The following is an 11827-nucleotide window of genomic DNA, read 5'->3' as shown; positions in this document are numbered from 1 at the left end:
GGGCCTTGCAAAATTGACCGGAGAAGGAGGGGGGCCCAGGAGTAAAAAAGGTTGGGAACCCCTGAATTAAAGGGAACACAATACATCAATATGTCCTCTAGATGTAAATGTCTAGGAAGCAGACAATGAGCTGCATTAGCAACACTTCAAAGTTTGAAAATAAAACTTCCAACACATCTCTTCTTCTTACTTTAATTAATTCTACACAATTCTAGAACACTAGAATATGGACATTACTTTTTTAATGTACCTTCTGATTACATTGGAAATATTGTGTTCTTGTACTGTTTTCAAGTGCAAATGTCTAAAGATTATTAAACAAGATACATTTACTTAAGAAGAAAAATTATAAGTCATCTTGTTTTTTGTTAAACTGATGAAAATCAAGCCAGTTTGATTTAAAAAAGACTGCGGCAAAATGCGGCATTTGGTGATTATTCGTGTAAACCTTTGTCAGTTATGTCTCAAATTGTAAACAGTTGAGAATGAAAATATGCATGTAACAGTATATTGGATTCGTGCAGCTCATAAAGCGGCCACAAGTAATATTCTTTCTGCCGTCTCTGTGCTTAATGTCAATCAAACAGCAAAAGACAAAATCACTCACTGCTCTTGAGATTCTTACAGTGAAGATGATGCCGTTTTACATTACATTCAATTAAATTAACCCCCATTTAAAATGCTCTACTCACGCCCCTGCACATCATAAACATCACAGTGCAGATCTACATAAAATGTAAACAAGAGTTTAATTTTACAATAGACCGCTTCAGTGAGTTTAACAGGAGTTTAGACATCCTAGAATTAAGTCAGTGATAATGTTCTTTGACCATGTAAATGTACTTTGTTCATCAATCATCTATTCACTGTCATCCATTAAACACAACTGACTATATGTAGACTTCCGGTATGAAGGAGTGAACATGTCCTTTGTGTGAAAATGTATTCCTGTTTTACCTGGTACGATCATGCTGGTAAAGCCCTCTCCATGTCCAATTCCTAGAACATCTTCAAAGGGGCAATACGCAAGTCCCCAAATTTGCCCTCGAAGGCGATGAGCCATGTAGGGTTTGGATACAGGACGTTCTCCCAAAATGTTCTGATAAACCTATGGATACAAACATACAGCTCTATTATTGTAATAACAGTTACTTTATTGTTTAACAGTTAACATAGTGCTGTTGTCATAACTAAATTTAAGATAAATGGATATCTCCATCTTTAAGGGGATACTTCACCCAAAAATGAAAAATCGGCCATCATTTACCCACCCTCAAGTTGTCCCAAACATGTTTGGGTTTCTTTCTTCTCTTGAACACAAAATAAAATATTATGAAGCATGTTGGTAAACAAACAGTTGACAGTAGCCACTGACTTTCATAGTACAGGGGGAAACATACTACCATGAACAGTTTGGTTACCAACTTTCTTCAAAAGGAAGAAGAAACTTTTACTTGTGTGTGTGTGTGTGTGTGTGTGTGTGTGTGTGTGTGTGTGAGAATATGTACACTACCTGTACAATATCTCCAGTAGCAGCACTAAGTAGTCCTCTCTGGCTTAGAGATAAGCAAGAGGCACCCGCAGGGAGGAAACAGGAGTGAAGAGATTTAAAAGCTCTGATATCATACACCTTTAGCTTCCTGTCCAGACCTGACGTCACCATGTACCTGCAATAAACAAATATTTTACGAGTATGAATAAAGAGTTTATAAGGTATGACTGAGCTAAGGCTGCAACAACTAATCAACAATCAAAATGAAAACGATTGATAAATTTGACACTAAAAACATGACAGTGATGTCGCTTTACTGTAGTGAAGAACACATATGGATAAAATTTAGCAGAAGACAGAATGAACTGCTGCAGGAAAAATGCACAACAAAAGCTCATAAGCATATACAGTGAGGGAAAATTTTATTTGACCTCCTTGCTGATTTTGTGGTTTTGCCCACTGACAAAGAAATGATCAGTCTATAATTTTAATGGTAGGTTTATTTGAACAGGGAGAGACAGAATAACAAAAAATAAATCCAGAAAAACGCATTTCAACAAAAGTTATAAACTGATTTGCATTTTAATGAGTGAAATAAGTATTTGACCCCATCAATCAGCAAGATTTCTGGCTCCCAGGTGTCTTTTATACAGGTAACAAGCTGACTCTCTTAAAAAGAGTGCTCCAAAACTCAGTTTGTTACCTGTGTAAAAGACACCCATCCACAGAATCAATCAATCAGATTCCAAATTCTCCACCATGGCCAAGACCAAAGAGCTGTCCAAGGATGTCAGGCACTAGATTGTAGACCTACACAAGGCTGGAATGAGCTACAAGACCATCGCCAAGCAGCTTGGTGAGAAGGTGACAACAGTTGGTGCGATTATTCGCAAATGGATGAAACACAAAATAACTGTCAATCTCCCTCAGTCTGGGGCTCCATTCAAGATCTCTCCTTGTGGGGTTTAAATGATCAGGAGAATGGTGAGGAATCGGCCCAGAAATACACGGAAGGATCTTGTCAATGATCTCAAGGCAGCTGGGACCATAGTCACCGAGAAAACAATTGGTAACACACTACGCCGTGAAGGACTGAAATCCTGCAGAGCCCGCAAGGTCCCCCTGCTCAGGTTTGCCAATAAACGTCTGAATGATTCAGAGGAGAACTGGGTAAAATTGTTTTCAGAGGAGACAAAATCGAGCTCTTTGGCATCAACTCAACTCGCCATGTTTGGAGGAGGAGGAATGCCTCCTATGACCCCAAGAACACCATCCCCACCGTCAAACATGGAGGTGAAAACATTATCCTTTGGGGGTGTTTTTCTGCTAAGGGGACAGGACAACTGCTCTGTATCAAAGGGACGATGGACAGGGCCATGTACTGTCAAATCTTGGGTGAGAACCTACTTCCCTCAGCCAGGGCATTGAAAATGGGTATTCCAGCAATACAATGAGAAGCACATTAAGGTCCTGGAGTGGCCTAGCCAGTCTCCAGACCCTAATCCCATAGAAAATCTGTGGAGGGAGCTGAATGAACTCGAACATCAGCCAAACGTCAGCCTTAATGACTTGAACAGGATCTGCAAAGAGGAGTGGGACAAAATCCCTCCTGAGATGCATGCAAACCTAGTGGCCAACTACGAGAAACGTTTGATCTCTGTGATTGCCAACAAGGGTTTTGCCACCAAGTACTAAGTCATGTTTTGCAAACGGGTCAAGTAATTATTTCACTCATTAAAATGCAAATCAATTTATAACTTTTTTGAAATGCGTTTTTCTGGATTTTTTTGTTGTTGTTATTCTCTCTCTCCCCGTTTAAATAAACCTACCATTAAAATTATAGACTGATCATTTTTTTTGTCGGTGGGCAAACGTACAAAGTCAGCAGGGTATCAAATAATTTTTCCCTCACTGTATTACTGCCCCTTTATCCGCACATTTGTCCACCCACGTAATTCATAAGCTGAAGAGCTAAAGCCTAAATCACATTACTACCAACAGTCATGTTCATCTGGAAGTTAATTTCTTAGTTTTGCCTCACTTTTAAGTTCACACTTTTTTCCCCCTTTTAATTCTGAAAAATTGACAAACTCCAGCTAGAATCCATTATTGAAGAGCTCACAGGCTCAGCGAGGTAAGGATTAACGTTGGGTGGGGTTAGTCATCCATAAGATCTACTGTAACCTCTGAGACCGCTGGTCTAATTTCCATGAATCAGGTACTAATGTGAATTAACCCCTGCACTGGTGAAATCCCCCCCATTATTTCTTGATACTCACCTGCCAGTTTTATCCACTGTTAAGGAACGAACAGCACCCCGATGACACAACATTTTTACAAGTGGCTCTTTCTGGTTGGGCGACCATAGACTGACAGTGCCATTTGAGTGGCCCAGGTGAATTACTGCATTATGGGGATTCTGTGTCATCACATCTAGCCGTCCCATTTTTGTGCCGATGGCTGCGACCTCTTTACCAACCGATACATCCAGATATTGCAGAAACCCAGTGGCACTCTGAAAGGTGAAATAATTATTAGAATATGGAAAACCTCTAGTTACTTTTAAATGCACAGAGACATGGGCTTTTCACGTGTCATCATGAAAAGGTTGAATGAGTAACAATGAATTTAATAATTTAACCATAAAAATGAAATGCATCACTTTTTAAATTAAACTAATTAGTAAACAGTAGTGAATTAATACATATTTTTAAAGGCACACAAAATTTTAAAGGCAAAAAAAATTTGCCAGTGCAACTGCATTTTTCAATCTAATTAAAAATGCCAATAGACAGTAATCTCATCTGAGTGTTTTTTTTTTTTGTTTTTTGACATACTGCAATCAAAATGAAAGCCATGTTCCTCAAGATACATTTCATCAGGGATAATGACAGCAATTCTCCAACTCCCCCCGAGTTAATAAGTTGAGTTTTACCGTTTTGAAATCCATTCAGCCGTTCTCCTGTTCTAGCGATATCACTTTTAGCATAGCTTAGCATAGATCATTGAATCCTATTAGACCAATAGCATTGCGTTCAAAAATGACCAACGAGTTTCGATATTTGTCCTATTTAAAACTTGACTCTTCTGTAGTTATATCGTGTACTAAGACTAGTGGAAATGCAAAGCTTCAATTTTCTAGGCTGATAAGATTAGGAACTACACTCCCATTCCGGCGTAATAGTCAAAGAAGTTTGCTGTCGTAATAAGGCTGAAGCAGGAGCAGTAATACCACGCAGCACATGTGCAAATGCTAAACTTGCTGGGAACTCATTTCTGATAATACTTTGCCTGCTTCGGCCATATTTAGGCAGCAAACTTCCTTGACTATAACGACGGATTGGGAGTGTAGTTCCTAATCTTATCAGCCTAGAAACTCGCAGCTTTGCATTTCCACCGGTCTTAGTACACGATATAACTACAGAAGAGTCAAGTTTTAAATACAACAAATATGGAAACTCATTGGTCATTTTTGAACGCAATGCTATTGGTCTAATAGGATTCAATGATCTATGCTAAGCTATGCTAAAAGTGATATCGCCAGAACAGGAGAACGGCTGAATGGATTTCAAAACGGCAAAAATCAACTTATTAACTCGGGGGGAGTTGGAGAATGAGCCTATTTCCAAAAAAAAGTGGAGTGTTCCTTTAAAACCTTAAAGAAGTTCAAAGTTTAGCTAAAAGCACTTGCTGACGCACCGATGTGGCGAGTAGGAAGTGGTAGGGCAGAAACTGCATTCTCAAGACTTCATTGAACTTCTTCACACAGTGGAGCTCTACACCTTTAGAGTCATATATGTAGAGCCATCTCTTCTGTGCCACAGCAAACATGGCCTCTGTATGTAGCCACCTGGAGGTAGAATAAAGAGCCAAAGAGAAAGTGAGCTTTAAGACCAGAATGAGACAATTACTCATTACTAAAGCACAAGGGGAAAGTTGCACACTGTTTTTGTGTGCAATGAACACTGCAAAGGTTTTTGTTTTTATAATGCTGGAGATATTAGCAGAGCAGAAAACGCTGGTAATAACTAGGGCTGGGCATTGACAAACTTCACAATTTGATTTGATTTCAATTCACAAGCTTGCAATTGGATGCAACTGATCTCGCTTCATTTGGATGTGTACATTTTTTTTCCAGTAAAATGCAGTAAACTACATAGGGGAACCTGTCAGTACACTAATTTAATATTAAAGGCTAAAACGTACCAACAGTTAAAGAGAAAAGGTGGTTTTTATAGCAATAACCATTATGGTTCTACTTCAGTAATTTTTATTATTATTTGTTTTAATATAAACATTTTACAGGGTTTCTGCAGATTGGAACAAGTGAAATTTAAGACTTTTTAATGCCACCTTATATGAAGTTTAACATATACATATCTTCTTTAGTGTTTCTGATATCTCCGAATTGTGCTGCAACTTGATTTCTCATTTAATGCTAATGTTATTGTTTTCAGTTATATTGAGTACAAACTACAAAAAGTAAAACAAACCTTAAACATTTCAATTACATTAAACCAGTGTTGTCTTCGGGTGGAGTGGGAGCGCAGGTAAACGATACAATAAGATTTTATCTTTACTGCACAAATTGCACAGTAAATAAACACTGCTCTCTGTCTGTTGACATCCAAGTTTCTTTTTGTATAAAATCTTGTACATGAGTTATGAGATTTTTTGATTCGGCAGAATTTGTTAAATCGTGACTCGCACTTGTCATTACATGTGTTGTGTAGTGGATTAACTCAGTCATTACGTTTGTGTTCCTCTCTGACTGCGAAAGACTAGAATCTGCTCCAGTCGATGGAAACATTCTAAGACTTGCCGCAACACACTTGAAGACTGTTTCAGTCAGTTGTTAAGTGTATCCAAAGCTTAACTGAAGTTGGTCAATTAACGACCTTTCTGAGATAAATGTAACGTTACATGACATTGATTACAAGCTGTTTTATTGATGTTTTTAAACTCAGACTGTGATTACATGAGACATGATGCATTTCAGTAAGTTGTACTGTATCTTTCCGCATAAATTCTCATGTTCATTTCATGCTAAAACTTGTATTAAAATACAACAGATGACACACATTGGTCTGTCGCACCACATTAATCAGTATTCATTGTTAGAATCTCATAATAAAATAGACAGAATTTGAAACAAAAGACTTTCAGTAATAATGGTTACAATAACAAGCAGAAAATCTAGAGATATGTCTCTTTGCATGTGCACTCACTTGACATCATTGACCGTTTCCATGACATTCATCTCACACATGAGGTCTTTGGATTGCCAGTCGATGCAGGCCACATGACCTTTTTTTCCACCCACTAATAGATGCCTGTTGCAGACAAATACATTTTTGTGAATCTGTAATTTTTTCAATAAACACATTGAAAATGCAATTCATGCAAATTATTTAACTAATCATCTCCTATAATGAGCATATTATGAGTTTAGTTTAAAGGTATCTTGATGTAAATGTGAATACATTTATTTTTATTTTTATTTTTTTTGAGTAAGGTTCTTAAATGGAAAAGCACATGAAAACAGTGATATACAGGATTAAAAAAAAATAATTGTCAATAAAAATATCTTAATCACAGGAAGTGTAAGTTCATTTTAACATATTGATAACAGTTCCAAAATGCATAATTGTATAATTACTAGGCTCCAAATTGTATAATACAGAATGTGTATGTGTAAATAGCAGCAGCAATATGTGACCCTGGACCACAAAACCAGTCTTAAGTCGCTGGGGTATATTTGTAGCAATAGCCAAAAATACATTGTATGGGTCAAAATTATTAATTTTCCTTTATGTCAAAAATCATTAGGAAATTAAGTAAAGATCATGTTCCATGAAGATTTTTTGTAAAATTCCTACTGTAAACCTATCAAAATGTAATTTTTGATTAGTAATATGCATTGTTAAGAACCTAATTTGGACAACTTTAAATGTGATTTTCTCAGTATTTTGATTTTTTGCACCCTTAGATTTCAGATTTTCAAATAGATGTATCTCGGCCAAATATTGTCCTATCCTAACAAACCATACATCAACAGAAAGCTTATTTATTGAGCTTTCATATGATGTATATATCTCAGTTTTGACAAATTTAACCTTATGACTGGTTTTGTGGTCCAGGGTCACATATAATCCAAACTTTAACCTGATAAAACATCTATTAATCCATCCATTGTGAAATGTATTAAGCAGAAAATTCAAATGCCATCTATAATATTAATACAAGGCTATGTTTTTAAAATTCTGTAACTAAAATGTCTATTTTATTATAACTCCTTAGCACATACCGTCCAGTTCTGCTATAGTCAAGCCTATAGGGCCCAAACTGGGAAAGATGCAAGTTGAAGTACTGTAGGGAGAGAGAAAGAAAAACTGAGTGGAACATACAAAATAAAATTAATCACACACAGACTGCTTGATGACATAAAACGTTAAGGTCTGTAAATTAAGTCTTCAGTGTCACATGATCCTTCAGAAATCATTCTAATATGCTGATCTGCTGTTCAAGCAACATTTAAAACAGATGAGTACATTTTTGTCAGGATTCTTTGATAAATAGAAAGATCAGCATTTATAGAAATGAATACTATTATTTTTTAGCAAGGATGCTTTAAATGGATAAAAAGTAATAATAAAAGACATTTCAGATAAATACAACTTTATTTCTTAAAAAAAAAAAAAAAAAAAAAAATTCTATTCATCAAAGCAGCCTGAAAAAATTCAGGAATGTGATTGGAGTAATGATGCAAAAAATTCAGATTTAAAAATCACAGGAATAAAATCCATTTTAAAATAGATTTAAATAGCAAAGTTATTTCAAATACTAAAACTACTTGAAAATTTTTACTTTTTTCATTCTGTACTTTGGATCAAATAAATGCAGGCTTATCCCTGTTATGGGGTGTTTTACTGTAGCAGGAAGTGGAAAACATGACCGTATGAAGGATACCATGGATTCTTTGAATGGATTTGTTACTTTTGCATTGCACAAAATATGTCTTCGAGATCTGGAGACAGCAGAAGTTTGACGATACGCTTGAGTCCATAGTTTTGAGCGTGAATGTTTAGAGCCAATTAGATTTTAATGTGCATATATATATATGCACATCAATTTATAGCAATATATAGCGATATTTTCAGCATTTCTCAGAGGACACGCTTCAAGTATAACTCGTTTAAAGTAATGGTGCTTCACAGATCGATATTATGTAACCACGCTGCAATAAAGTTGTTTGCGTAGCTTTTCAGTGAACGATGGCTCTGTGTAGTAAATGCTGTTTCATCTGAAAGCACGTGTAAATACCGCAATCAACATGTTTTTAATCTAAACTCACTTCATAACAAGTGTTTGAAATAAATCGTTCTGTGCGATGATGTGGCTTCTTAAACAGAATAAGGCATACAACACTTCAAAGTATTCTAAGCAGTGATAACGACTATGTCGATTAGCATTGCATTATTATATACTTTATTATAGTGAAAATTATAATAATTACAATAAGAACTCAGATAAATCATATATTGTCATAGTTGTGTGTTTATCAGTCATGTTGAATCAATGAATGCAGTTAAATATTCTGTTTATTCAGTCAGCTGCAGCGATTTCTTGATCCTATTCATTATCACGCTGATTTTTCTTTGCGCTTTGGACTTTGAACCTTGGCTAACAAGCTTGTGCAGCGCTGTCAGAATAAATACAATTGGTGCGTGTATTAGACAACATAAAGTTCTGTAGTTTATTTACTAATGGTTTAAGGCCATATGGTGATTTCAGTCATCATACAGTAACCAGCTCTTTCTCTTCTCATGGAAGACATGCAATGCGCTTCTAAAAAGTCTCATGCAGTCGGTGCTTGTAATGATTTTTGCGTCTTTCTCGGACAGTTTTAAATGCTTTCACACAGTCGACATGTTTGCTGCATTAGTGCCCGCCTCTATTTGATCGCGTCACGTCATTGTTCGGTATTACTTATTTGGCCCTTTCGTTTTTAACACTCATCTGACTGGATGAGAAGTGCGCTAGTTACATCTACTGCCAAATCTATTGACAATTTTTTGACACCTGAGTGAAAGCTGTAAAAGGCTGATCACACAGAACATGTTTTTTCCCCAAAACATGAGACATATTACAATAGCATCTAGCTAACAAGCCAAAGTGCTGATTAATGAAAAAGTCAGGGTCTAGAGACGCCTTTTTAAAAATGCGCATTCACGCGGGACACATGGTGCAATAGCCAAACATGTCCATCTAGTGCATATTTATATAGAAAAACAATTCTAAAGCAGCAAAGCTTACTGTAAACAGGGCAAAATAATTGCTTCTTCATCAGACCACCAGATACGATCGACCCACTGTAGACTTACATCAGCACATCCTGACCTCTTACATGCTCACACCGGTAATCTTATGCTTTGTTCAAATATAGCAATATAATGTTAATTTACTGGTAAAGTGACAAATTCTCATAAGTAAAAATGACCAGAACTGAAAAAACACCATTTATGATCTCTTAATGGTCATTTACCAGTAAAGATAGTATGTGTGAAAGGGGATATTGATACCACATAGTTGGTTAATTTCAGCTTTTTTTTAAACCCTAAAAAATCCTGAAAGACCTATCAATAAATTATTGACCTATCACCTTTGCTCCAGAAGTGATGTCAACTGCATCTGCGATGTCATCTTGAGAGATTGTATTTGTGTCTTCATCCTCCTCTCCTTCCAGGAAGCTGATGACAGACAGACAGTTATGAGCTTTATGTGTGTGCATTTACTAATCAAGATGAATATTAAGAATAGTTCAACTAACATGCAGTAGTTCTACGAATTGCCCAAGCTGACCTTTTTTCATGCTATACATGAATGGGAAAAGCTTCTGGGTCAGATAAACCCCAAACTCTTGGTTGATTAACAATATTTTATTAGCAAATGCCAAAATGTTTGATGCTAAACATATGAATTAAAAAAATAAAAATTAATTGCAATATAAACAGTCTGTACTTTTCTGTTTAGCCACTTTGCTTCCACATTTTTTGTAAGCAAAATATGTGACATGCTTTTTTTTTTTATCTTTACAGACATTATAAATTTTTTAGAAAATGCCCCACTGCAAAATAAATAAATTTCAAATAAACAAACAAATACATCACTAAAATGACAATGTCAAAATGAACACTGCCTTGTGCTTTACAATAAATAAAGCACGTGGTCCATGGGGAGCAGTATTTCGCCATGTGTTAACCAGTCCCTTAAAAATACATAAAATCTTTTTTTATAGAAAACATTGTGTGAAATCTGACACAGGGAAATTAACAGGGAATGTAAGTGCTAAACCCTTCTCAAGTAAACTAACCCTGGGACATAATGCTCAGAGAATAAGTTGCTATGACTGCTTACTTGGGGTGTAACTGTATTTGCAAGGCAAATTTGGTTCGGTATGCATGTGTACCAATCGAAGCAGAATTGTTTAAACCACTACATATGATTTTATGATCAATTACTACACAGAAAGGTCGGCATGACCATTCCTTTTTTTTTTTTTATTGAACCCAAATTGGAGAGTTAAAATATTTTAATAAAAAAAATAATAATAATAAAAAACAAACAAACGTAAAATTCAAAAATAAAAAATTAAATGTGTTATATTAAAACAGTGTGACCCAGCTGCCTAAGAAATCATCAGCAAACAAAAAGTCTATATCGGTCGACCACTACTTTCAATATAGCAAAAAAGTCACATGGACTAGTCACAGCCCACATTGACTTCTATTGTATGGAAACAGAGCAGCTTGGACATTCACATACTCCACTCATATGTTACACATAAAAAAGGCATATTAGCAATGATATGAAGGTGATGTAATAACATTATTTACATTTTTGTTTACCTATTCTTATTACTTCTCAGAATTTATAGTTAATGTGTCATTCAAAAAAAAAAAAACTACCCAGCATTCTCCGGAAGTAGAAGATCATATCTTGCAGCCTGTTTCTGAGCATATTCAGACATGGCCTCAGAGATCACAATGGCTTCTTTCAGCTTTTCATGGCCTCTTGCAGGCTGACACATAAAAACAGAGTGAAAGAACTTGAAAACATGAAAAGCAGTCCATGTACAGAATCAGATGATGTTTTAAAGAAAATGTTTCAAATTTAGGTGAATCTCACAAAATCTGCTAAAACTGTCAAAAAAAAAAAAAATGACTATGAATTAAATTATCATTTACTATGAGAAACAGTACCTCAACTCAACTGCCCAACTGAACCCTATTCAATTTCTATTCTATGCACTTGTTTTCTTTATATTCTTTATAT

The 11827-nt window shown here is 35.7% G+C and overlaps 1 protein-coding gene across 1 annotated transcript; it reads right to left on the bottom strand.

Moving 5' to 3' along the window:
• Positions 1-957: 957 nt before the first annotated feature.
• Positions 958-11573, bottom strand: wdr46 (WD repeat domain 46; the record flags this gene model as incomplete). Its single annotated transcript, XM_073833067.1, has 8 exons — positions 958-1108; positions 1514-1667; positions 3772-4007; positions 5192-5342; positions 6721-6825; positions 7800-7861; positions 10155-10242; positions 11461-11573. Coding segments are annotated over 8 exons (1060 nt in total), but the record flags the coding sequence as incomplete, so codon positions are not given.
• Between the last annotated feature and the right edge of the window lie 254 nt (positions 11574-11827).

The sequence above is a fragment of the Garra rufa genome, unplaced genomic scaffold (assembly GCF_049309525.1).
Source record: "Garra rufa unplaced genomic scaffold, GarRuf1.0 hap1_unplaced_735, whole genome shotgun sequence".
NCBI classification, from domain to species: Eukaryota; Metazoa; Chordata; class Actinopteri; order Cypriniformes; family Cyprinidae; genus Garra; species Garra rufa.
This window is presented reverse-complemented; position numbering and strand designations above follow the sequence as displayed.